A 27,086-nucleotide genomic window follows, 5' to 3' on the forward strand; every position below is an offset into this window, starting at 1 on the left:
GCATAAGTTAGCTTCAAAAAAGATTTGTGACAACCACTTATCAAAGGTTTTGTCTAAAAACCTTCCGAAAGTTTAAGTTCCACAATGACGGGATTATGTTTTTCCTCAAAAATAGCAAAAGGTGGTCGATCAAATCGTCGCATACTTGACTTAATAATATACTCGGTTACGAAATTAAAAAAAAAAATGTTTTACTTTTGTTTTAAAATACAAAGAAATTTCGTGACCCTTATATGAAAATAAATTACGTTTATAATCGACCGTTTCAATTTACTATTTAAAATTCTTTGTGCATTAATAAGCTTGGATTTGTAATTTTGAAATGTTACTGACCCTGTCACTGTTATTTAGTTATCAAACCGATCGTATGAAGGGATTTTACATCTTAAAATAAGTCCGTAGAAATTTTCCTTTAATTATTGTAAACAGGATAACAATAACATTTTCTGCTAATTAAATTTTAGATTAAAATTTCAAAGGGAAAAGTCAAAACGGTCGATTAAAATTATTTTTTATTTTTTAATCCGTACAGATAATATATCAGAATAAACTACCATTATGATTGTTTTAATTATTACTAATAAATACATTTTATTTAGTTTACTTTGTTTCAAAATTTTGTTTACAAAGACGAAAAGTACTTAATTCTCAATGATAAATTATAATCAAATTTATTACTTTATGAGATTTCGAATGAAGTTTTCTAGGTAAGCTTTTTTAAATTCATTGTAGAAAAATATAACGCAGACACTACACTCATTAATTCATTATTAAGTATTTTAACTTTGAGGCCAAAATTCTGGTTTATTGATTTGGATGAATATTACCAGAAACGTAGCCATTAAACCAACACCCTGAAATCAAAATTAATATTAATGCGAACAACAATAATGTAATATATTTTTGTAAAATAAATCTTAATTCAATATACGGTATAAATAAATTATAGCAATTTACAAAATAGAATACAATTATATAACTGTGTATATGTGTGTGTTATATAGAATATATTATCCGTTTAAGAATAAACGTTAAAAGAGTGTGTAAACTTCCCCAGATTTTTTTTTAAATACGCTAATTATTTGCTCTTAAAATCGATCAAACGAATTATGAAACACAAATAAAAACGAATTTTGAAAATCGACTAGATAATGAAGTAAGTAAATGATTATACAAATCGGTTTCAGACTTTGTACACACATCTTTCAGAAATTTTTAAGGGTTTTAGGTAGATTTCATAAGAAAGCTACCTAATGTAATCGGAACCATGATTTAACTTCCGTAAAATTTGGACATATCTTCGCGTTTCACACCCCCAGACCCCAAAACCACCGTCAGCTCAAAAGTTTTATATATATATATATATATATATATACAAATATCGAATTTGTTTACTAAAGTTCCTCCTCTTCATTCGATAAGGGCCCAAAACTTATGTAAGTAAAGGTTTTTGATATCATCAACCGATCATCAACCGTTGGCCCCAGGGGTGAAAAAATAGGGTTTTGAAGACAAAAAACATCATACCTCTCTTAATAGAGAAGTATCGAATCGGTTTAAAATGGTCGTTAGTCTTCTAAAAATTACCTAAAACTTTTGTCTGCAACAATTTTTGATATGATCAACCCTTACGACAAGGGATGACCAAAATGTTGCTGGAATTGTAAGAAGATGAGGCTTGTCGTATGCTAAACACGTGTAACATTTTTTTCACATGCAACCGTTGTCGTATTGAGTAAATTTGAAATTTTTTTAAACTTTAAAGTGGAAATCCTTTTTATCCCCTACTTAACACCGGTGAAATCTACCTCCGCCTTTCGGCGTGCCGAAACAGATTTTTTTAATGTTTCTGGAATCAAGGGGTTGTGAAATGTTGACATCGGCAAAAAAACCGGCAACGAAATTTTAACCAAACTATGTAACAGAAATTGCCAATTCTGATAATATATTGTTATGCGGAGATAATACGTACTCTGAGTTCATGCGAATTTTTTTTTTTCATTGAATTTACAAAACGTGTTATCTTATTTATTGCATCTTATTACTTTCCTATTAACGTATTGAGATTTTTCTTCTAGAGCCAGAAAATGAAATATATTGATGTTAATGTTATAATAATCAGAAAACTAAACTTTTCAATTGCGAATTGGAAAAACAATTTATGATAATATCGATGTGCAAAATAATTTCTAGTATCGACCGGAAGACAACGATGTCCGCCATTATCTGTTTAAATATACCTATATTCCTGCTGAATCACCACCGTTTAAATTCACATAAATATAATTACACTAACGCGGGGATGCGCCAAACTCACATCTATTTCGTAATTTTGCGAAAACTAACAAAGATTCATAACTTACTTGTGGATTCCTAATCACAGTGTCGACGAAATTAAGCGTACGACTGAACTATACTACTGAAACCGCATACCGGTTAAGTTAGAGTGTCACGAAATACTCTCCATAATTTGGACACGGTTTTACTGCCCGGTCAAACGGGAGGTCGTATTACATTTAATAACGTATCGGTCAAACCGTCTCATACGGAGTATAAAAAGCAATCGTTTATTTATCAACATATGCCGCCAAATATAAATTGTTATAAACTTTTAACGGTTTATTGTTCCGCTTATCGTTATTAGACTGTTAAATATGTTATCCGCACAAACTTCACGTAAATAAATGTATAGCTATTACCTCGTCGCAAAATATTTTCAGATCTTTGGTGTGCCGTTTCAAGGATGAATATTTCTTTGAACTGTTTTAAATATAGAAAATTTTAGCGTCTAACTAAAGTCTATTGTCGTTCAACCGTTTGATTTTCCACAGTCTAATTTATGTTCTTAAGAATTTCGACATTGACGATAGACAAAATCGTCATCTCTATCTGAATCGGTTTATCGTTCTACTGTAGAAATCGTAAATGTTTTTCTTTATTTTCTAAATCGTAAACGAATTGCAAGAACCAATTTTAGTATAGTATAATAATTTATTTCACATATATAATAAACGACGGTTAAAATAACAATGAATATAGAAGTTTGTACGTAAATTGACAAATAAAAATAAACGACTAAATTCTTATACGATATTGAAAAGGTAAAATTAAGCGAGAATAAAATTTCATCGCAATACAGCATTATTATTCGTATCGATAGATTTCAGTGGTGATCAATATTATTAATAAATAACGTAATAATATTAACGATAACATAATATTAATAAGTTTGAAATGACAACAATAAGTTTCATCGGAGGCTCTAAGAGAAAAATGTAATTATTATTTACATGTGAAAACTTTAGATCGGAATGAAAGTGACAATAATTACGTATTCCCTAATTACCTTAATTCCTTGTTTAGCATTATCTCATTTTTTATCATATTTATCGATAATGATTTATAATATTTAGTTGCTTGTTTGAATTTTATCTGTAACTTTTGCGGAGTAAGAAGATAATTTTTTTTCAAATTCATTAAGATACAACTTTCTACATAAGTGATAATAGATCGGTTGATTGTATAAGTCATATCGGCCTGACTTTTAGTAATTAACCGCATGACGTGTAGTAACCGTTTCATGCGTAATTAAAAACTTAAAAATCTACCTTTAAATTCTGCGTTGTATTTAACGGTGTTTTTCGTTTCTTACATTTGAGTTTCCTGGAACAATTTTAAATTTATTGGGAATCACCAACAAATTTTCTCTAATATTACAGTAATCACTGAGATCATTTGAATTAACCGCTTTAAAAAAATAGTTTGTACTTAATGAAACGCATAGATAATAAAAAGCCATTATATTTGAAAAAAAAAATTAAACATTGGAGGATTTAAAAAAATGTGTTCAGTAATGTATTTAAAATGTAAATCGTAAATTAAAAACCCCTTTTTAGCTGTAGTTCATCAAGCCATTTTTGGCTTGATCTGGGCTTGAACTGGGGCTTTTGTCCCGGTCGACATTATTAGCTTCGGTAGGTAACTGTTTAAAAAAAAAAAAAATTATTAATATTCCCATGCTGTGCTTATAAATATTGTTAAACTGGTTTAACTGAATTTATTTTTAATTATGTTATCTAAAATATTTTTTGTGTAATGTTATAACGAAGTGAATTTAGGATTTTTTTAAGTTTAAATTTTTTTAGTAGAACAAAATATAATTTATTATTACTTTTTATATATCTAAAGTTCATTTAAATCAAACCCGATAAAAAATATAGGTCTTCATAAAAAATTTATGAACTTCCGTTTATAAAGCCTTTTATTAATGTCGTTTCCTTTAGATTCCAATACAAAAAATTAAATTTTAATTTAACGCTTTTTATTAGAATTTATTATCATAAGTAAAAGTAAATATTTATTGTCTTTTTAAAAGCTTTTATTTAACTCGCTTTAGGAATAATCAAATTTTGCAACTGCCTATATATTTGATTTATGGGATGAAAATCAATGAAATTTGGTTCACTGACAATACAGCACTACGTTGTCGAAATTTGATATGATCCACCACCACGCCAAGCGCCAACCAAGCGCTTCGCCTATGCTAAATTGAAAATTTTCATTTCTCATCAACTATCGTATGAAAATGATTCAAATTTGGTACACGTATGTAACTTCGATGTGTAAAAATAAATATGTTTTTTTTTTACCCTTAAAAAAATACAAAAATATATTTGATTACATGTAAAAAATTATTTTTTTAAAAATCTTTTATTTAACTAATATTAATATTAACATTAATAAAAAAAGGAAACAAATTAGATAATCTCCCTAAAAAGTAAAAAATTAGAATTAAATCAAATTGAGAATTTTAAACAAAAAAATATAATATATTAACAAATATAAAAACGCACTGAACAGTAAAAAAATAAATTATATAAATATATAATAAATAACCGACAAATAAATGTAATAATTATTAAATTTTAATAATTAAATTAACTTTTAAATTTAAAGTAATAAAATATTTAGTTAAATAAAAGCGTGGCACAGTTTTTATAACGATGTTTTCGAATAAGTATTTATAGACATTTGCTGTATTTAAAAATTTTTTTTTTGTTTAACGAGGTTGTTTAGTATATGTATATACTTTATTTATCTGTAATAAAATAACTCAAGTTTTTAATTCTTTGACGGTTCAAATTTGCACAGAGATGACCTTTAAGGTTTAATAAGATTAAAAACAAAAATTAAATTTAGAAATCTTGCGCAAAGTTGACGGTAATCTGAAAAATTATTAATTATTATCGTTATTATAATCGTAATCGTAATTATGAATTCGTTAAATAAAAATTCATAATTAATTAAAATGAAACTTTTAGCGGAAAGAGTGTGTTCAGTTTGGCTTAGATTACAAGCAGAATTCGAAGATGAACTCCAACTATGTGATAACACGTACAAAGAAAGCGAGCGGGTGCATTTTCCAAGATTGTTACTTGTAGCTAGTCGGTCTCAACCGGAGAGGTTCCAGCAGACCTTTCCGCCTCCTCGCGTCGTTATTGAAAATGAAAATGAAGATTATTTGTTGTAAAAATAAATGTTGTGTTGTTTTAAATAGATATAAAAACTGTGCCGCGCTGTTATTTAACTAAATATTTTCATTACTTTTAATTTTAAAATTTAATAATTATTACATTTATTTATCGGTTATTTATTAGATATTTATATAATTTATTTTTTTACTTTTTAGTGCGTTTTTATATTTGTTAATATATATTTTTTTGTTTTTGTTTAAAATTCGCAATCTTACTTAATTCTTATTTTTTACTTTTTAGAGGGTTTTCCTAATTCGTTTCCTTTTTTTATTAATGTTAATATTAATATTAGCGTTTGATATTTATTTTCTACGATATGAAAATTCACTTTAAAGATTTTTTTTGGCTGTCAGTACGTTGTAAAATAGTAAATTTTTTTAATAACTAAACATTAATTCTATATTCTAAAATAATCTTGCAGGTGACTTATTAAAGAGTAACATTCTTATGTTATATTTTTACATATACGCTTAAATTTTCTTGAATTTTAAAAAGTACCTTAAGCTTTTTTTGTATTAACCCACCGGGTCGGTCTACTGGTGAACGGTCTTCCCAAATCAGCCGATTTGGTAGTCGAGAGTTCCAGCGTTAAAGTCCTAGTAAAGTCAGCTATTTTTACACGGATTTGACTATTACATCGTGGATACCGGTGTTCTTTGGCGGTCGGGTTTCAATTAACCACACATCTCAGAAACGGTCGATCTGAGACCGTACAACACCACACTCATACATATCATCCTCATTCATCTTCTGAAGTATTATCTGAACGGTAATTACCGGAGAATAAACAGGAAAAAAAGAGAAGTTTCTTTTGTAAAAAACGGCATCTTATTTTTTCAAACAGATTAATAAGTAACTGTAATACGACTGAAAGTTTTGAAGCGTAACGCTAAATTCTGTTTGAAAACAGACACAAAATTTTCAGGCACCAATATTTCCAGTGTGCACCCCTACAGACAAGTGGGTAAGACGGTACCCGATTTTTCTTCTATCATTAACCATATATTTTAGTCAAAGTTAAATTTTTTCTTTATAAAGGTAATACACGCCGGTCTATTAATTTTTGCATAAGTAACATATCGTCAGGATCTGCAGAAACCAATTACTTAATTTTTATTTCATAATTTAAACGCTTTTATTTGATGGAAATATAAGTAATAAGTCGTGAATATTTAAATACAAATTGGAGTATTTTAAATAAAGGTTTGTCAACTGTGAAACCGGGAAAGTTATGACACTTTAAATTGAGTTTAACAAACAACAATTACAGTTAACGATGAAACGATAATTCCAGTGAACAGATCGTTTGAAGTTACGAATTACTGGAGAAATATTTTGTTACTGAAAGGCAAAAAAGTTTTGCGTTATATTTTGTGTTTTCCTCGAAAAAAAGGGATTTAGAAAATAATCTTCTACGAGATTTTGTGTTATTGTTGGCGATTTAAATCGCTGCGTTTAAGCGTACCAGAATACATGTTGTGCTGCTATTATAGGTAAAACAATAATTACATAAGTTTCAGCTCGACCTAAAAATGATAATAATCGTTATAATAAATTGAACGCTAATTTAATTACTTATCCTTAGAAATAGGTTAAGATTCACGGTATAGAATCCGTAGGAATCTATTTTTATTTCGTCGTTACGGAGTTGTCTAACAAACAGCATTACCTGTTAAATTATAAAAATTCATTATTATTTATTTGTTTTAACAATAAAAATAGTTTCTAACTTCTGACGATATAAATTATTAAAAAAAAAAAATCGATAACAACGTTAAATAAATAAATATTTTATTCTGATCGGTAAATTATATAGATAATTCAGAAACGGATAAAAAACTGATGTAAAGTCGATAAAAAAATATATTATTTTGAAAAATTTGATTTCGATATGAAGCAATACGTGGCAAAAAATTTTACGATTCTAATAAATAATTAATTAAAAAATCAAAATTACCGATATTCAAGCTAGTAAAAATTCACCGAGCAAAGTTTTGGATAATGTTAATTGTTAATTTGGCTGAGCTACTTTCCGCTAAATAAAAAATAAAAAGGTGTTTGATTTTAATTTTTTAGTTTTCCTTTAACATAAAAAAAAAATATTAGAATTATACTTCTAGAACACATTATGTTATCTACGATAAAAAAATCTGATGTGTACACCACATGACTTCCTTGTACGCCTATTAAATTATATATACGCATATTTTGATGCGTTTCATTTAAACTTATTTAATTTGAAAGTGAGGTACGATCCTTCAGTTCTTTATTAAAGTAGACGGTTACACGATCGCAATGCGGTGGAACCACATTTTATCACACATTTTTGTGGTGTACGTATCGGCATTTCATATTTATATAATAATTTTGTTTCCTGTCGTTCAAGTGTTTACGTGTCGGATCTGTAGCCATGGACACGTCGATTGGAGTTCGATTTCACGCACAGTTTTTTTTTCAATTTAAATATATTGATTTATTAAAAATTTTAACCTCTGTAAAATTTTTTAATTAAATGAAAAGTAGAAAAAATTTTATTTCACTAATAACTTTTGATTTTTTCATATTTCTTTTTTTATTATTATTATTGAATTATTATTTATTGTAATTTTTTTTTTACGATCAGAGTTTAATAATTATTAATAAATAAATATATTTAAATTAAAAAAAAAAACAAGTTAAAAAAATGTATATGAAGTTGAATTCGAATTGTTTCCCCTTGTATGAACCAAATATTTCATTAATTAAAATTTTATTTAGCTGTAACGTGGAACCGATGAAAATAAGTACCGCTTATGATGTATCGTTGAAAATCTCTCGATTACGGATTATTACGGCAGTTAAAAACAGTCTAAAATCCAAATGTTTTGGAGTTTGGGCCTTTTTGGACACTTTCGGTTCAGTCGATTGCAATCAAAAAGGAGGTGCGCACGAGATGTTACAACAGTCCTAAATCCAAAATTTCTACATTCTACGGCTATCGTTTTTGAGTTATGCGAGATACATACGTATCTCACATGATATACGTATCGGCGTGACGTACGTAACGCCGAAACTTGTCAAAATGGATTTAGGTATGGTCAAATGGATATTTCCGGTGAAATCTGAAAACCGAAATTTTTCGCGATCACAATTCTTCCTTACTTCGTAGAAGAATGTAGAAATCAGTGTAAAATCATTTGAAAGCTGTAACTTGAAAAAAAAAGTTAATATATATATACGGGCTTACACTTATACGAATTTTTTTCTGACTTTTTATTCTAATGTCATCTCCCAAAATAGTGCACTTTGTCCTTTTCTGGTAGAACTATATATACATACAGATTGATCCCGAGGAAAGTGAACATATTTGGAAACTGATTCTAGAGCTTGAAATAATGAACAAAAGTCAATACAAATATATTTTCGAAACGTTTTGTTATGAGATTACGGGAAGCAAAAAATTTCGAATGAATTTTATTTTCACATTTCATTTCATGATTTTATTTCTGGTGAAAGGAGCTCTTACTAAAAATTTTTAAGGCTTTATGTATAAGAAGTAAACTTGATGGTTTGTAATGGTTCTGGACCTGACAGCTCTATTAAAACGATCATATAAGTGTAACTTCCGTAGTTTTCATGATGTCCAACGTTAAAGAGAAAAACTCGGTGAAGAAAAACATATTTTATTACTAAGTTAATTATAAATGAATAGTACATTAATAAAGTAGTATAACTTTATTAATGACTAATAAATGTGTAAATGTCACTATCAGACTGGTGAGAATTTAATTTTGAGAAAATTAATGTTTTTTTTTCGTCTTCCGTCATTTGACTGGTTTGATGCAGCTCTCCAAGATTCTCTATCTAATGCTAGTCGTTTAATTTCGGTATACCCCCTACATCCTATATCCCTAATAAATTTGTTTTACATATTCCAAACGTTGATTGCCTGTACAATTTTTTACTTCTACCTGTCCCTCTAATATCAAAGCGACTATTCCAGGATGCCTTAATATGTGGCCTATAAGTCTGTCTCTTCTTTTGACTATATTTTTCCAAATGCTTCGTTCTTCGTCGAATTGCCGCAAGACCTCTTCATATGTTGCTTTATATACCCATCTAATTTTTAACATTCTCCTGTAGCACCACATTTCAAAAGCTTCTAGTCTTTTCTTCTCAGGGACTCAGATCGTCCAAGTTTCACTTCCATATAAAGCAACACTCTAAACATATACTTTCAAAAATTTTTTCCTGACATTTAAATTAATTTTTGATGTAAACAAATTCTTACTGAAGGCTCTTTTAGCTTGTGGTATTCGGCATTTTATATCGCTCCTGCTTTGTCCACCTTTAGTAATTCTACTTCCCAAATAACAAAATTCTTCTACCTCCATAATCTTTTTTCCTCCTATTTTCTCTTTCAGTGGACCATCTTTCTTATTTCTAATACATTTCATTACTTTCATTTTGTTCTTGCTTATTTTCTTTTGTAGGACTTCATCTACGCCGTTCATTGTTTCTTCTAAATCCTTTTTACTTTCGGCTAGAATTACTATATCATCAGCAAATCGTAGCATCTTTATCTTTTCACCTTGTACTGTTACTCCGAATCTAAATTGTTCTTTAACATCATTAACCGCTAGTTCCATGTAAAGATTAAAAAGTAACGGAGATAGGGAACATCCTTGTCGGACTCCCTTTCTTATTACGGCTTCTTTCTTATGTTCTTCAATTATTACTGTTCCTGTAAACATTAGCAATTGTTCTTCTATCTCTGTATTTGAACCGTAATTTTTTTTAAATGCTGAACATTTTATTCTAGTCTACGTTATCGAATGCCTTTTCTAGATATATAAATGCCAAGTATGTCGGTTTGTTTTTCTTTAATCTTTCCTTCTACTATTAATCTGAGGCCTAAAATTGCTTCCCTTGTCCCTATACTTTTCCTGAAACCAAATCGGTCTTCTCCTAACACTTCTTCCTTTCTCCTCTCAATTCTTCTGTATAGAATTCTGGTTAAGATTTTTGATGCGTGACTAGTTAAACTAATTGTTCTGTATTCTTCACATTTATCTGCTCCTGCTTTCTTTGGTATCATTACTATAACACTTTTTTTGAAGTCTGTTGGAACTTCCCCTTTTTCATAAACATTACACACCAGTTTGTATAATTTATTAATCGCTTCCTCACCTGCACTGCGCAGTAATTCTACAGGTATTCTGTCTATTCCAGGAGCCTTTCTGCCATTTAAATCTTTAAATGCGTTCTTAAATTCAGATTTCAGTATTGTTTGTCCCATTTCATCCTCTCCGACTTCTTCTTCTTCCTCTATAACACCATTTTCTAATTCATTTCTTCCGACATGATACGGTACAACTGATGTTTAACTGTCAGAATGATTGCATTTGAATGGTACCACAGTCCATCAAATTTTGACTAATGAATCGGACATGAAGAATGTTTTTGCCTAAAACACGTCACTGTTGAATAAAAGGACAACAGGGTGGAAGTGTGCTGCGATCTTTTAAGGTGAATTGAAACTGGTTTTCTAAAAAAATGTCTACTGGTGATGAATCTTGGATATTTATGTACGATCCAGAAACAAAATGCCAGAGCAAGGAGCGGCACACTTCAAATTCACTACGTCCCGTAAAAGCAAAAATGAGGAAATCATAAATCAAATCCATGTTAATTTGTTTTTTCGATTGTAATAGCGTTGTCCATAAGGAATTTTTGCCTATAGGAAAAACTTTAAATCAATATGTTTATCGAGAAATTCTTGAACGACTGCAGGAGAAAGTTGATCGCGTAAGAACAGCCATCAAAGACAACTGGATGCTGCACCTTGTCACACTGCATTCTTCAATTAATGAGTTTTTGGTTAAAGAAAAAAAAAACATTCCTGTAGTTCCTCTACTACCTTATTCACTTAATTTGAATTCCTGATGTTTTTCTGTTAATGAATGTAAAAAAACATCTCAAAGGATACGATTTTGGAACAGTAGAAAATATTTTTAAAAAATGTAAAGGATAATTCGGTTTCTGAGTTCCAACATTGCTATGATGAATTGGAAATCCATTTGAAGTGTTACATGACTTCCCAAGGGAATTGTTTCGAAGGTATAATCCAGAAGGAATCCAGGTATAATCCGATCGTAAATAAAAAGTTTTTCTGAACCGGTCTGATTACTTTATTTACAGATGTCGTATTATTTGTGATTCATGTTTGCGGAAAAAATGAAACATTAATTAATTAATTTAGTTCACACATTTTGTACAAGGTTTATGTTTTTTTTTCAAGGTCCGATCGGTCACAAAATTAAAACCACAGCGAATATAAAAATTTTTTGTTTGTAACAAGTACTTAACATAGTTATGCTATTTCTCTACATAGTCACCACTCCGATTTAGACATTTGTCGTAGCGTGGTACCAAATTTCCAATACCCTCGTCATAGAACAGAGCCGCCTGTGTTTTCAGCCATTTTCTACGTTGGTCTGCAACACGATTTCTACGCCAAAATGTTGTCCTCCTAGCCAGCGTTTCATGCGAGCAAGGAGGTTGGAGCTAAGTCCGGGCTGTATAAAAGTGTTGATCAAACACTTCCCGATGAAAATTGTGCCGGAGCTTCTTTGTTACAGCTGCAGTGTGCGGCCGAGCATTGTCATGGAGAAAGACAATTCCTGATGACAACATTCCTTTCTGCTTATTCTGAATTGCCCTTCGTAGATGTTGAAGAGTCACGCAGTATGAGGTCGTGGCCATGTTCCATGAATTCCACCAAGAGAACGCCATTCCGGTCCCAGAACACAGTTGCCATACGCTTTCTGTTGGAGAAGGTTAGCTTGAACTTCTTCGGTTCAATGGGAGAATGCATCTGCTGTTTGGATTGTTCTTTTGTTTCTTCAGTTTCGAAATGGACCCGTGTCTCGTCCCCTGTCACAATTTTGTTCAAAAAATCTTCTCCTTCATTGCGGTAGTGCTCGGGAAACGTAAGGGAGGCGTCCATTCTATTGTTTTTTGATGGTCAGACAGCATCTTGGGAATCCATCTCGTACACAGTTTGCGGTACTGAAGTCTCTCGCTCACAACGGTGTAGAGAGCTGACCTTAAAATTTCAGGAAACGAATCGCTCAATACAGAAATTGTGAACCGACGATTTTCTTGAACTGCCTCATCTGCTCGCATCCTTCCCTGACCGCCTGCATCATGAACATCTGCACGTCCTGCTTTAAAGTTCCTGCAACGCATATGTGCAAAGGTTCATCCGATTTTTGCATGGGTTTTTAGTTCGTGACCGATCGGACCTTGGAAAAAAAATAATTCTCATAATATCGATAATTTTATATTTTTCTTTTTTGAAATGTGAAATTTTTTTTGTTATATAGAGAATGGTTTATTCAGCCAGGTACAGATGAAATAAAACCGGCTGCCACATTAATTAGGCCAGAAAGATTATGTGATACTTTGCAGATTATTGCTGAAAAAGGCGGTGATGAACTTTATAACGGAACATTAGCTAAAACTCTTATTGAAGATATTCAAGATATGGGTGGTATTATTACACTTGAAGATTTGCAGAGATACAAGTAAGTTTCATCAATTAATAGAATATATACTATGTTCTTTACTGTCATCTATTTTTTTATTTGTGGTGTAAAATTAAAAGTTAATACCTTTCCGCACTGTCCAAATATGTATTCTGGGCATCTTGTTTTGTTACTGAATGTCATAAAAATGTGAAAAAAATTCAAATATTTTTTTTTTTGTCTTCAGTCATTTGACTGGTTTGATGCAGCTCTACAAGATTCCCTATCTAGTGTTAGTCGTTTCATTTCAGTATACCCTCTACGTCCTACATCCCTAACAATTTGTTTTACATATTCCAAACGTGGCCTGCCTACACAATTTTTTCCTTCTACCTGTCCTTCCAATATTAAAGCGACTATTCCAGGATGTGGCCTATAAGTCTGTCTCTTCTTTTAACTATATTTTTCCAAAGGCTTCTTTCTTCATCTATTTACCGCAATACCTCTTCATTTGTCACTTTATCCACCCATCTGATTTTTAACATTCTCCTATAGCACCGCATTTCAAAAGCTTCTAATCTTTTCTTCTCAGATACTCCGATCGTCCAAGTTTTACTTCCATATAAAGCGACGTTCCAAACATATAACTTCAAAAATCTTTACCTGACATTTAAATTAATTTTTGATGTAAACAAATTCTTACTGAAGGCTCTTTTAGCTTGTGCTATTCGGCATTTTATATCGCTCCTACTTCGTCCATCTTTAGTAATTCTACTTCCCAAATAACAAAATTCTTCTACCTCCATAATCTTTTCTCCTCCTATTTTCACATTCAACGGTCCATCTTTGTTATTTCTACTACATTTCATTACTTTTGTTTAGTTCTTGTTTATTTTCATGCGATAGTTCTTGAGTAGGACTTCATCTATATGCCGTTCATTGTTTATTCTAAATCCTTTTTACTCTCGGCTAGAATTACTCTATCATCAGCAAATCGTAGCATCTTTATCTTTTCACCTTGTACTGTTACTCTGAATCTAAATTGTTCTTTAACATCATTAACTGCTAGTTCCATGTAAAGATTAAAAAGTAACAGAGATAGGGAACATCCTTGTCAGACTCCCTTTCTTATGTTCTTCAATTGTTACTGTTGCTGTTTGGTTCCTGTACATGTTAGCAATTGTTCTTCTATCTCTGTATTTGAACCCTAATTTTTTTAAAATGCTGAACATTTTATTCCAGTCTACGTTATCGAACGCCTTTTCTAGGTCTATAAACGCCAAGTATGTTGGAGAAGTTGTCCGGAGCAAATAATATCCCTAAAATTTATGATAGACTTAAACAAAAGACGAAAAAAACAACTAATTACCTTCATCGACTTAAAACGTGATAAAATTAATTTTAACCGATACCAAGTCCAGAGTGAAATTCAGAGGTGAACTCTCTTGACCCTTCTCCATAAAAACTGTTTTGAGGCAAAGAGACGGCCTCTCACCACTCCTTTTTTAACTGCGCCCTCGAATTTGTCATGAGAAAATGGTATGAAATAAATCCCAAAAATATAAAAATGGGTACTAAGAAAAACTCCATCGCACTAAATCGCCTGTGTGCAGATGACCTTCCTGTTTTAGCAGATAATATTCAAGAAGCCAAAACACAAATCATGAGCTTCAAATCCAAGCACAAAAGGTTAGGGCTTCATATCTCTTTGGAAAAAACTGAACTGATGGCCATAGATCCTCTGGTAATAGAGCACATTACGGTAAAACAATCAGAAAATTAAAATAGTAAAACAATTTAACCTTTTCAGATCATGTAGCCATTGAACTGGCTACATGATCTGTAGCCAGTTTCTAGGTCTATAAACCCCAAGTATGTCTGTTTTTTTCTTTAATCTTCCTTCTACTATTAATCTGAGGTCTGAAATATCTTCCTTTGTCCCTATACTTTTCCTGAAACCAAATCGGTCTTATGCTAACACTTCTTCCACTCTCCTCTCAATTCTTCTGTACAGAATTATAGTTAAGAATTTTGATGCACGACTAGTTAAACTAATTGTTCGGTATTCTTCACATTTATCTGCCCCTGCTTTCTTTGGTATCATTACTATAGATGGTTATATATTTCAGTACAATTATATATGACTTGTTTTGTTTTTTTTTTATTTTCAGGCCGAAATGGAGAGAACCGACCCGAACAACTTTACATGGAGAACAGACCGTGTACGCATCTCCACCTCCTGGCAGCGGAGTTTTATTAGCATTTTTTAAAAATATAATTGACGGATATAAAATGGATGCTTCCAGCGTTTCTAACATTAATTCTACGATATTAACTACACAAAGGATGGTTGAAGCCTTTAAATATGCTTTCGCTCGTAGAACAGAACTCGGCGATCCGGATTTTGTCAATATTACATCGGTAATATTTTAAAATTGCTTGTAACCGATTCAAATCCAGTTATTTTGTTGTATAGTAATTTTTTTATTACGGATTGAACGCTTAACTATCCTTACAGTTTTCTTTCAGTTGCTGTGAACGATTTGATAGATAATATTGAAACTGTATTTTGTTCATTAAAATTGAATAATTTTAGAGTTCTAATCATAAGAAAAACCCTAAAATAAAAGTGGTTTTACCGGTGTGTGTGTGTGTGTGTGTGTGTGTGTGTGACATTTATTATGTATGTTAATAATCATTGATCAAATGTAAAGAGAACTTAACGATTTGAAAGTTTTATCATCGTAACGAATGTTGATCTTACCTTACCAGAGATTCATTTCTCTCTCTTTCTCTTTTACCTCCTTTCCTTCTAATGTGAAAAATCTTTTTAGGTAGATTTCATAAGAAAACTACCTATTGTAATGGGTACCATGAACGTTTCATATCCCTCAGACCCCAAAACCTTCAAAGGCGTGTATATATATATATATATATATATATATATATATATATATAAAATTACAAAATAAATTAAATAACACCTTATTTTTTTTATTCCAAAAGCACTTTCGTCGGAATCCACATCATCGGTTATATATAAGATATATATATATACTTCATTCATTTGAATGCAGGTCTCCAAGATTCCATATCTAGTACTAGTCGTTTCATTGCGGTATAACCCCCCTAACAATTTGTTTTACATATTCCAATTTTTGCCGGCATGCACAATTTTTTCCTTTTACTTGACCGTCTAATATTAAAGCGACTATTCCAGGATGGCTTAATATATGGCCTCTTGTTTTAATTATATTTTTCCAAATGCTTCTTTCTTCATCGATTTACTGCAACACCTTTTAATTTGTCACTTTATCCACCCGTCATATTTTTAACATTTTCCTATAGCACCACATTTCAAAAGCTTCTAATATTTTCTTCTCAGATACTTCAATCGCCAAGTTTCACTTTCATATAAAGGTTCGCTTCTAACGTATACTTTCAAAAATGTTTTCCTGACATTTAAATTAATTTTTGATGTAAAGGAATTATACTTCTGATTCGCTTGTGCTATTCGTCATTTTATATCGCTTCTGTTTCGTCCATTTTTATTAATTCTACTTCTCAAATAATAAAATTCTTCTACCTCTGTAATCTTTTCTCTTCCTGTTTTTACTTTCAGTGGTCCATTTTTTGTTATTTCTACTACATTTCATTACTTTCGTCTTATTCTTATTTTATTTTCTTGCGTAGGACTTCATTGTTCCTTCTAAATCCTTTTTATTCTCAGCTAGAATTACGATGTCATCAGCAAATCGTAGCATCTTTATCTTTTCACCTTGTATTGTTACTCCGAATCTAAATTGTTCTTTAACATCATTAACCGCTAGTTCCATGTAAAAATTAAAAAGTAACGGAGATAGGGAACATCCTTGTCGGACTCCCTTTCTTATTACGGCTTCTTTCTTATGTTCTTCAATTGTTACTGTTGCTGTTTGGTTCCTGTACATGTTAGCAATTGTTCTTCTATCTCTGTATTTGAACCCTAATTTTTTTAAAATGCTGAACATTTTATTCAAGTCTACGTTATCGAATGCCTTTTCTAGGTCTATAAACGCCAAGTATGTCGGTTTGTTTTTCTTTATTCTTCCTTCTACTATTAATCTGAGTGCTAAAGAAAATTGCTTCCTTTGTCCCTATACTTTTCTTGAAACCAAATCTGTCTTCTCGTAACACTTCTTCCACTTTCCTCTCGATTCTTCCGTACAGAATTCTAGTTAAGATTTTTGATGCGTGACTAGTTAAACTAATTGTTCTGTTTAATCTTCTGATTTATCTGCTCCTGCCTTCTTTGGTATCAGGAATTTGTCACTGTAGATTTAATTGGAACTGAACCTGTGTTTAAAGCGACTGTCAAAAGTATTAGATCAATGGGAATTATTCATGTTAACAATAAATTGTTGCCTAGTGTATTGCAAATTAATTATTATTTATTTTTTATTTTGTTTGTTTTATAATAGAATTTAAATATTTCAGTTCGTAAATGAGTTAACGTCGAAAGAGTATGCCGATTATATACGTAAACAAATAAGAGATGATCGTACGTTTAACGAAGCAAGTCATTATGGAGCTGTATTTTATAACCAAGAAGATCATGGAACTGCTCATATCTCAGTTGTATCACCAGATGGAGATGCAGTTTCTGTTACTAGCACCATTAATCTTTAGTAAGTTTCATTTTGTAATCGGTTATTTGACGCCTTGCTAAAGGCATCATTTTCATAAGATTATGTAATTAATATCTTCTAATAAAGCTATAACATGTTAAAGAAGCATATATCTAAATTATGTTAAATTGAGATTTTACTCCAAAATTTGTGATTTTCTAAGCAATGGAGGGGGGTGTGGCTAAAACACAAGATTCCAAAAATTTCACCTTACGGGCAATAAAAATATTGTCATTTATCAGTTTAGTATTGAAGTTATAACTACTATTATACTATACTGTATACTATCGGCACTGATGTCAGTATATACGACGTTTAGATATAAAGTAATGAGACCGGTTCAGAAAACGTTTTTATTTACAATCCGATTTGAAATAGTTCCTTCAGAAGCCACGGCAACGCTTCAAACGGTTTTCCCAACCTTCATAACGGTGTTCGAATTCAGAAATGGAAATATCCTTCAACCGGTCGGTTACATTTTTTAAAATATATATTCTACTTTTTCGAAACGGTGTCCTTTGAGGTGTTTTTTTTAAAGTCGGAAACAGGGGAAATGTCGCAAGGACTCAAGTTAGGCGAATAAGGTGGTTGAGGAACTATAGGGATGGTTTTTTCTTTGCCAAAAACTCATTAATCGATTGATAATGCAGTGCAATAAGGCGCATTGTCATGATGCAGCACCCAGATATCTTTGATGGCAGTCTCAGGCGGGCAACTCTTTTAAAGAATTTCTCAGAAAAACATATTCATTTACAGTCTGTCCTGTAGGTAACCCATCAGGTTAGTCTATACGTCTTCCCAAATCAGCCAATTTGGAAGACGACAGTTCCAGCTTTCAAGTCCTAGTAAAGTCGGTAGTTTTTTTTCACACGTATCGTTGATACCGGTGTTCTTTCACGGTTGTGTTTCAATTAACCGCACATCTCAGGAACAGTCGAACTGAGAATATACAAGACTACACTTCATTTACACTCATACATATCATCCTCTGAAGTATTATCTGAATGGTAATTACTGGAGGCTAAACAGGAAAAAGAAAGCCTATCCTGTAGGCAAATACTCCTTATGGACAGCGCTGTTACTATCAAAGAAACAAATTAGGATGGTTTTGATTTGGTCATCCAGAGTGTGGGTTGTTCGCTACTGATTCCCGGTCGTCTGTAATTCCTGGCGGCTAAACAGGATAAAGAAAAAGAAAGTCTAACCTGTAGGCAAATACTCCTTATGGACAGTGCCGTTACTATCAAAGAAACAAATTAGGTCGGTTTTGATTTGGTCATCCAGAGCGTGGATTGTTCGCAACTGATTCCTGATCGTTTGAAAATGCTTTAAACCACCTAAAAACTTTGACTTGTGACAGAGCGTCGTCATTTTCAATTATGAAAACGTTTTGGTCATATTCTTACCGAGTTTAACACACAAAACTTGATTGTGCAATGTTGCTCATAATTAGTATCGCTCATTTTTGTAAAAAATGTATACAAAAAGTTTACGTCTCATGTGGCGACTAAAAATATTAATAACTAATATAAATCCGCTGTTCATATAACCATATGTTTACTAGTAATTTTACAGTGTTGCCAATTTGGCTGCCTAAAAAAAAAAATAGTCTCATTACTTTATTTACAGACCTCATACTTCAGAAGAAAATTGCAGAAATTGTTAACTATTTAAATTCTGCATAAGAATCCATTCTTGGTGAAATTTTTTCATTTGATCTTCAGCCAATTTTTAAAAACTTTGTTTTGCCTTATAAGAAGCTGACAGTTGTTACTGCAATAATCTTTACTTTAAAAAAATTTGTTAAACATTTCTCATCTCTCATTTAGCAAAAGATTTTTTTCATACTTTGATCGTCCTTTAGTTTTTATAGGAATAACATGTACATTGGGCTGAACAAAAGATGCTAAGCCGTCAAAACCTATCTGGTATGAAAATACTGCGTTAAGATTTGTAATGTTACAACATTTTACGGTAACTATGTAATTATCAAACAAGTACTCCGGTTAAGTATTTGACAAATTACTGCCGATAAATCAGACAGAAAAATTAATAAATGACAAATTACTTCAGAGAGTAGAAGAACGCAGATTGTTCTTAAAAAGTAGAAGGCAAACTCTCACTTAAGGGATTAGTTTGAGTCAAATGATTTTACGGTTAATATTCTAGTTGAATAATACTAGATGATTAACTGGAGAAAGCCCTTGACTACAATTTTTAAACTAAGTCGCCAAAGCTGCTGGAACTAGCAGTGAACAGATGGCTTGTGATAGATTAACATGGTTACCTGCTAGCCGATGATTTAGATTGAATCGAAAGAAGATTAGTAGAGATGTACGGTATTTATAACAATTTCTTTTTGCCGCAACACTTCTTCATTTGTCACTTTATCCGCACATCTGATTTTTAACATTCTCCTATAGTACCACATTTCAAATGCTTCTAATCTTTTCTTTTCCGGTTTCCGGTTTCTTTTCCGATTGTCCAAGTTTCACTTTCATATAAAGGTTCGCTTCTAACGTATACTTTCAAAAATGTTTTCCTGACATTTAAATTAATTTTTGATGTAAAGGAATTATATTTATGATTCGTCTGTGCTTTTCAGCATTTTATATCGCTCCTGCTTCGTCCATCTTTAGTAATTCTACTTCCCAAATAACAAAATTCTTCTACCACCATTATATTTTCTTTAACTAATTTTACATTCAGTGATCCATCTTCGTTATTTCTACTACATATTATTATTTTCGTTTTGTTCTTGTTAATTTTCTTGCGTAGGACTTCATCAATGCCGTTCATTTTTTCTTCTAAATCCTTTTTACTCTCGGCTAGAATTACTATATCATCGGCAAATCGTAGCATCTTTACCTTTTCACCTTGTATTGTTACTCCTGATCTAAATTGTTCTTTAATATCATTAACTGCTATTTCCATGTAAAGATTAAAAAGTAACGGGGATAGGGAACATCCTTATCGGACTCCCTTTCTTTTACGGCTTCTTTCTTAATGTTCTTCAATTATTACTGTTCCTGTAAGTATTTGTATCTCTGTATTTGAACCCTAATTTTTTTTAAAATGCTGAACATTTTATTCCAGTCTACGTTATCGAACACCTTTTCCAGGTATATAAATGCCAAGTATGTTGGTTTGTTTTTCTTTAATCTTTCTTCTACTACTAATCTGAGCGATAAAAATTGTTTCCCATGTCCCTATACTTTTCCTGAAATCAAATCTGTCTTCTCCTAACATTTCTTCCACTCTCCTCTCAATTTTTCTGTACAAAATTCTAGTTAAGATTTTTTATGCATGACTAATTAAGCTAATTGTTCTGTAATTCTTCACATTTATCTTACTCCTACATTCTTTGGTATCATAACTATAACACGTTTTTTGGAGTCTGACGGAACTTCCCCTTTTTTTTGTAATTATTACACACCAGTTTGTATAATCTATCAATCGCTTCCTCACCTGCACTGCGCAGTAATTTAACAGGTATTCTTTCTATTCCAGGAGCCTTTCTGCCATTTAAATCTTTTAATGCTCTCTTAAATTCAGATCTCAGTGTTGTTTCTCCCCTTTCATCCTCTTCTTCCTCTATAACACCATTTTCTAATTCATTTCCTCCGTATAACTCTTAAATATATTCCACCCACCTATCGTATTATAAATCGGTGTACCATTTTTGTTTAACACATTATTAGATTCTAATTTATTTACCCTAAAATTTTCTCTCGCTCTCTCAGACTGTCATCCGTCTCTTTCTCTCTTCCTCTGTCTCTCTTGTCTTTCTCACTCTCTCATTCTGTCAGTCTTTCTCTTTCTCTCTCTCTCTCTGTGACTCACATTCACCTCTCAGTGTATCTATCTGTATGTCTGTCCATCTCTCTCTGCTCTCTCACACTGTCTATCTCTCTCCCCTCTGTCTTAATTTCTGTCTCTCTCTCTCCAAGCTCTCCAACCTTTCTGTCTCTCACACCCTCTCTCTCTCTCACTCTTTCTCCCCTTCCTCTGTCCTTCCTCTTGTCTTTCTCGCTCTCTCATTCTGTCAGTCTTTTTCTCTCTCTCTCCCTCTGTCTCACACTGTATGTATGTCTGTCTCTATCTTTCTGTCACTCTCTCTCTATCTCTCTCTCTCTCTGTGACTCTGTCTGTCTCTCTCACTCTCTCTCTCTCTTCAACCTTTCTGTCTCTCACACACTCTCTCTGTCTCTCTTGTCTTTCTCCCTCTCATTCTGTCTGTCTGAGTGTCAGTCTTTTTCTCTCTCTCCCTCTGTCTGTCAGTCTCTCTCTCTTCAACCTTTCTGTCTCACACCCTCTCTCTCTCACTCTTTCTCCCCTTCCTCTGTCTCTCTTGTCTGTCTCACTCTCTCATTCTGTCTGTCAGTCTTTTTCTCTCTCTTCCTCTGTTTCACACTGTATGTCTGTCTATCATTTTCAGAAAATTTTCCTTAACTTTCGTGTATGCTCCGTCTATTTTTCCAATGTTCATTTCTCTTTCCACTTCTGAACACTTTTCTTTAATCCACTCTTCTTTCGCTAATTTGCACTTCCCGTTTATAATATTTCTTAATTCTCCATAGTTCCTTTTATTTTCTCCATCACTAGCACTCTTATATATTCTATGTCCATCCATCAGCTGCAATATATCCTCCGTGTTATAACAAATAGTTGTCGATTTCTACAAAAAAATAATTTGGTACGAATTATACGATTATTTTTTATAATCGCAGATTTTTAACCGGTGTAATGAGTAATAATTAATATTCGCTTTTCTTAATACTTGTTTCAGTTTTGGAGCCGGCATTACATCAAAACGCACCGGTATAATACTTAACAGCGGTATGGATGATTTCTCAGTTCCCGGTAATGTAAACTATTTCGGCTTACAACCGTCACCGAATAATTTTATCGAGCCTGGAAAAATGTCATTGTCATCGGTCAGCCCTACAATAATTGTTGATAAAGATGGTAATGTAACAATGGTTATTGGAGCTTCTGGCGGCACTAAAATTACTACAGCTGCGGCCAGTGTAAGTTTTTTAAACTAAAAAAAAAAAAATATTTATTTCTGTATGAATGCTTGAATTCTTGTACATGCGTGTTTTTTTTTTGTTATAGAAAATTAAAAAAAATGAATTTATTAAAGAAGTTATATTTATGCAAGTCTTTAAAAGGAATGCAAAACTGGCGGGAATATTACAAATCTTTCCTTCGAATCGCAGTGCCTGGACAGTGTCCCTTGCTGCGTATGATTCTGTAATCGGACGTATTTCAAAGGTTTATTTTAATGACGGGTCTAAGTATCAAATTTTGTTATTTTTTATGGACGGATTTGTGTACGGCATTCCTGCCGTACATGCCGAAATGGGTTTGAGCATTCTCAAACCCATTTCTGGGTCCGACCGCGGGAGACTGGGCTTTTAAAACCTCTGCCCCCGATGAAATTGCCCTTCAGACCGTCCATTGAAGTCCTTTCGGTGCTAGCAGGAATACGCCACAACCCTTTAAAAGTGCGTAATGGAAACCGTTCTCCACACATCTTCATTAATTTAGTTTTCCTGTTTAAACCGCATAAAAGACAAATTTTATTAAAAATGCATCCGAATTCAATAATTTTACTTACCTGATCTATAAAAGATGTGTATCCAATAAGTCATGGTAGGTATCTGGATTAACCCACCGGGTTGGTCTAGTGGTGAACGCGTCTTCCCAAATTAGCTGATTTGGAAGCCGAGAGTTCCAGCGTTCAAGTCCTAGTAAAGCCAGTTATTTTTACACGGATTTGAATACTAGATCGTGGATACCGGTGTTCTTTGGTGGGGTTGGGTTTCAATTAACCACACATCTCAGAAACGGTCGAACTGAGAATGTACAAGATTACACTTCATTTACACCCATACATTTCATCCTCATTCATCCTTTTTTTTTTTTTTTTTCTCTCAGCTCCCCTGGGCCGGACCGACTTGTTGGTATTACGCCGCCCAGGGGAGTGTCTTTAAACTCAAATAGGCCTCCCCACCTACCGGCTATATACCGGCAAGGCAGGTCGGCCTACCGGTTAGCTCTTTTTGAGAGTTCTTTATCAATATTGGCCCCTTGGGGACCCAAAAGGGCAATACTAATACACCACGCCAGACCCAGTTCGCCGCGACGCGGTACCGGGTCCCTTCAGTATTCAGTGTGCTCTTGCCTGACTGTTACCCGTGGAGTCCTTGGTGGCTCATCAGTGCCAACACACCGCAGCATGCTGGACCTCACCAGCAAGGCTGTCCACCCGGTCCTATTCTAGCCAACACCTTGTCTTCTCTCATCGGAGTATTTCTGTAGAACAACTTGTCTAACAAAACTAGCAAAATTATTCCGGTTTGACTCGCTTCTTAGCATGTAGTCTATTGTTGTCTCTGGAGTTATACCTGTGAGTGACTTACTACGTCTAAGTGTGTCCCACCTATTGCACTCAAAAAAGGTGTGCTCAGCATCATCTATCTCGTTGCAGTAGTTGCAAATTGGCTCTTCTCTCTTGCCTATTTTGTGCAGGTAGTTATTGAAGGAACCGTGTCCTGTAAAAAACTGCGATAGGTGATGATCAACCTCACCAAATCTTCTCGACAACCACGGCTTGATGTTGGGGATGAGGGTTCTCGTCCATCGACCCACAGCTTCCTGCGACCATCTTTCCTGCCAGATATTATAAACGGCATCCCTGACCTCTTGTTCTGGCTTGCCTTGTGCCCTCTCCACCCTCTTTTTTGCGATTAGGTCAATAGGAGGCGTACCCGATAACACGCACAGGGCGGCATAGGACACTGTCCTGTATGCGGACACAACACCTAGGAGCACACACCTGTGCGTCCTCGCCAGTCTCTCTTTGTTGCGCCTGATGGTGATAGAGCGCCACCAGGCCGGAACGGCATACATAAGCGAAGACACGACGGTGGTCGCCAGTAAACGGCGCTTTGAGGCCCGAGGGGCATTCTGCGATGACATAATGATGTTTAGACTTTTTATCATCCTTTCTGCCTTGTTGCATACATCGACTATGTGCTCGGTGAATCTACCGTTTTTCTGTAGGATAACTCCTAAGTACTTGATGTTATTCGCTTCTTCTATAGCATGACCGTTGATGGAAATATTGAACGGTTCTACCACTCTTCTACCCGTAAAGGCAATACACCGGCATTTTTCCGTAGACAGTTGCAGACCCCTGGACCTCAACCACTCCTGTATAGTGTCGACGGCCGCATACACCCTCTCCCGCACCTCCAAGACCGTCCTTCTCTCTACGAGGACTGCAAGGTCATCTGCATAAGCCAGCACCTGAACGCCGACAGGAAACTCCTTCTGAAGGAGTTCATCTATAATCACCAGCCACAACAACGGCCCCAAAACAGAGCCCTGCGGAACTCCACCGTGCATTTGAAAATGTACTGTTTCTTCCTGTGCTTCCACCAGACATCCTCTGTTGGACAAGTAACATTCAATTTGCCTACGCAGGTACGGGCTGAGGCCCCTAGCCGCAACTGCGTCATTAATATGACCCCAACCGATAGCCCCGAACGCGTTTTTTATGTCTAGTGATAGCATCAGTGGAATTCTCCTGGTTCGCCAAGTTCCTCTCTTCACCTCGTCGGCCCATCCCGAAATTCGGTAGATAGCCTGCACGGTGGATCGCCCCCGCATAAACCCGTACTGGTTAGGACTGATTCCGGCTCCCTCTTCTAGTTCTTTGATGATGCGGCGAGCCAGCATCTTTTCTACTAGCTTCCCCATCATGTTAAGGAGGCTCAGGGGTCTATAGGTTATATCTTCCTCCGAAGAGGTGCCTTTAGGTAGGAATACCACTCTGGCCTCTTTCCAGCAGTCGGGGAAGTCTCCGTTCTCCATGCCATGGCTGGCAATCTCGAGCATCTCCCAGGGAGCCTTCTGAACCAGCCCCTTGATCACTGCCGCGGGAATCTTGTCCGGGCCAGGGCTCTTTTTGGTTGCCAAACTCCTCGCCGCAAGTTGCAGCTCTTCCATGGTGAATCTTCTATTGTCGCAAGGTGTGGATCTCACGATATCAGGCACTGTATGCGGGAACAACCTGGCTATCTCCCTTGCAACACTGGTCTTATTGAGGATAGGCATACGTCTCCCGAACTTTTTGGTCACAATACGATATGCCTGGCTCCAGGGATTGCTGTCAAGCTCTTCGCAGAGCCTGATCCAGCAATCCTTTTTACGTCTCTTAATAGCCTTATTGAGCGTTCTTCTTGCCTCGAGGTATCTATTGGCTATTTCCTGGTACCCTTCTCTGTTATTTCTAAGAATACGTTGTTTCCTTCTCCTAAGGGACTGGAGCTCTTGTCTCATTGCTTCAATTTCAGCAGTCCACCAATATACGGAGCGCCTCCTTGTATTGTTAGCTGCCATTCTGTCCATTTCCTGCTTTATTATATTAGATAAAGCCTCAGGTGATTGTTGATGGCTATCAGACAGTCTACTTGCAGTCCTGTTGACGATTTGCTCTATTTGTACTGATGAGAATCTCGGTGGGGGGGAGTGCACTTCACGCCTGAAATCTACGTCTTTCAGATCCAAGATAGTGGCGCGGTGATCGCTCGCTATATCTTCTGAGAGAACCATCCACTGGTACTGATTCCTCCTCCACCTACAGTCCAGGATGGTGAGGTCAAGCACCGACCGATGACCTCTCGCTACGTACGTGGGCGTATCGTCATTAATGCAGATGCAGCCGGCAGTTTCCAGGAGATCGGCAAGGATCTGTCCCCTCCTGTTTGGTGTTTCGACTGCCAGCCGCCACCATTTTGCTGTTAAAATCACCCAACATTACGATCCTCTTGGTTGAATTGGTAATCACACCTTGTAAAGTGTCGATGAAGTTAGTAAAGTCCGCGATCGCAATGTTGGACGAAATGTACACACCCACGAATAGAGTTGTTTCGGTTTCAACAGACACCACGCCACTACCTCTAAACTTGAAATTCCATTGTATACTATGACTTACATCCATAATGGCAACATCTCCCGACATATCAACAGTCCATCCAAGTTTGGCAGCTTCATATTTATTGGGTTCGGTGACCACAAGGAGGTCTACGTTCTTGTCTGCAACAGCACGACTAATTAAGTCGTGAGCGAGAATAGTCCTATTGGCATTCGCTAACATAGTCCTAATCATGCAATTTTTTCTTACATTGCCATGCTCCAGTCCTATGTCTATGTTCACCGCTCTTACAATCGAGGCATTGCTTAGGTTCAAGACAATCCGCTATCTTGTGACCTCTGCTACCGCAGTTGAAGCACAAATCGAGCCTATCTGGGCCCTTACATTCGTGCCTTCTATGGCCCGTGCCCCAACAACGGTAGCACCTGTC

The 27,086-nt window shown here is 34.3% G+C and overlaps 1 protein-coding gene across 1 annotated transcript in view; it reads left to right on the top strand.

Moving 5' to 3' along the window:
- Window positions 1-27,086, top strand: part of LOC142331803 (scoloptoxin SSD14-like) — a 139,176-nt gene that overhangs the window by 104,077 nt on the left and 8,013 nt on the right. The window contains exons 3-6 of the mRNA XM_075377926.1: window positions 12,902-13,102; window positions 15,214-15,463; window positions 17,519-17,709; window positions 22,499-22,739. Coding sequence (XP_075234041.1) covers window positions 13,062-13,102; window positions 15,214-15,463; window positions 17,519-17,709; window positions 22,499-22,739 — 723 coding nt within the window. The 5' untranslated portion in view covers window positions 12,902-13,061. The remainder of the gene's footprint in view (window positions 1-12,901; window positions 13,103-15,213; window positions 15,464-17,518; window positions 17,710-22,498; window positions 22,740-27,086) is intronic.

This window comes from Lycorma delicatula, chromosome 10 (genome assembly GCF_047948215.1).
Source record: "Lycorma delicatula isolate Av1 chromosome 10, ASM4794821v1, whole genome shotgun sequence".
Lineage (NCBI taxonomy): Eukaryota > Metazoa > Arthropoda > Insecta > Hemiptera > Fulgoridae > Lycorma > Lycorma delicatula.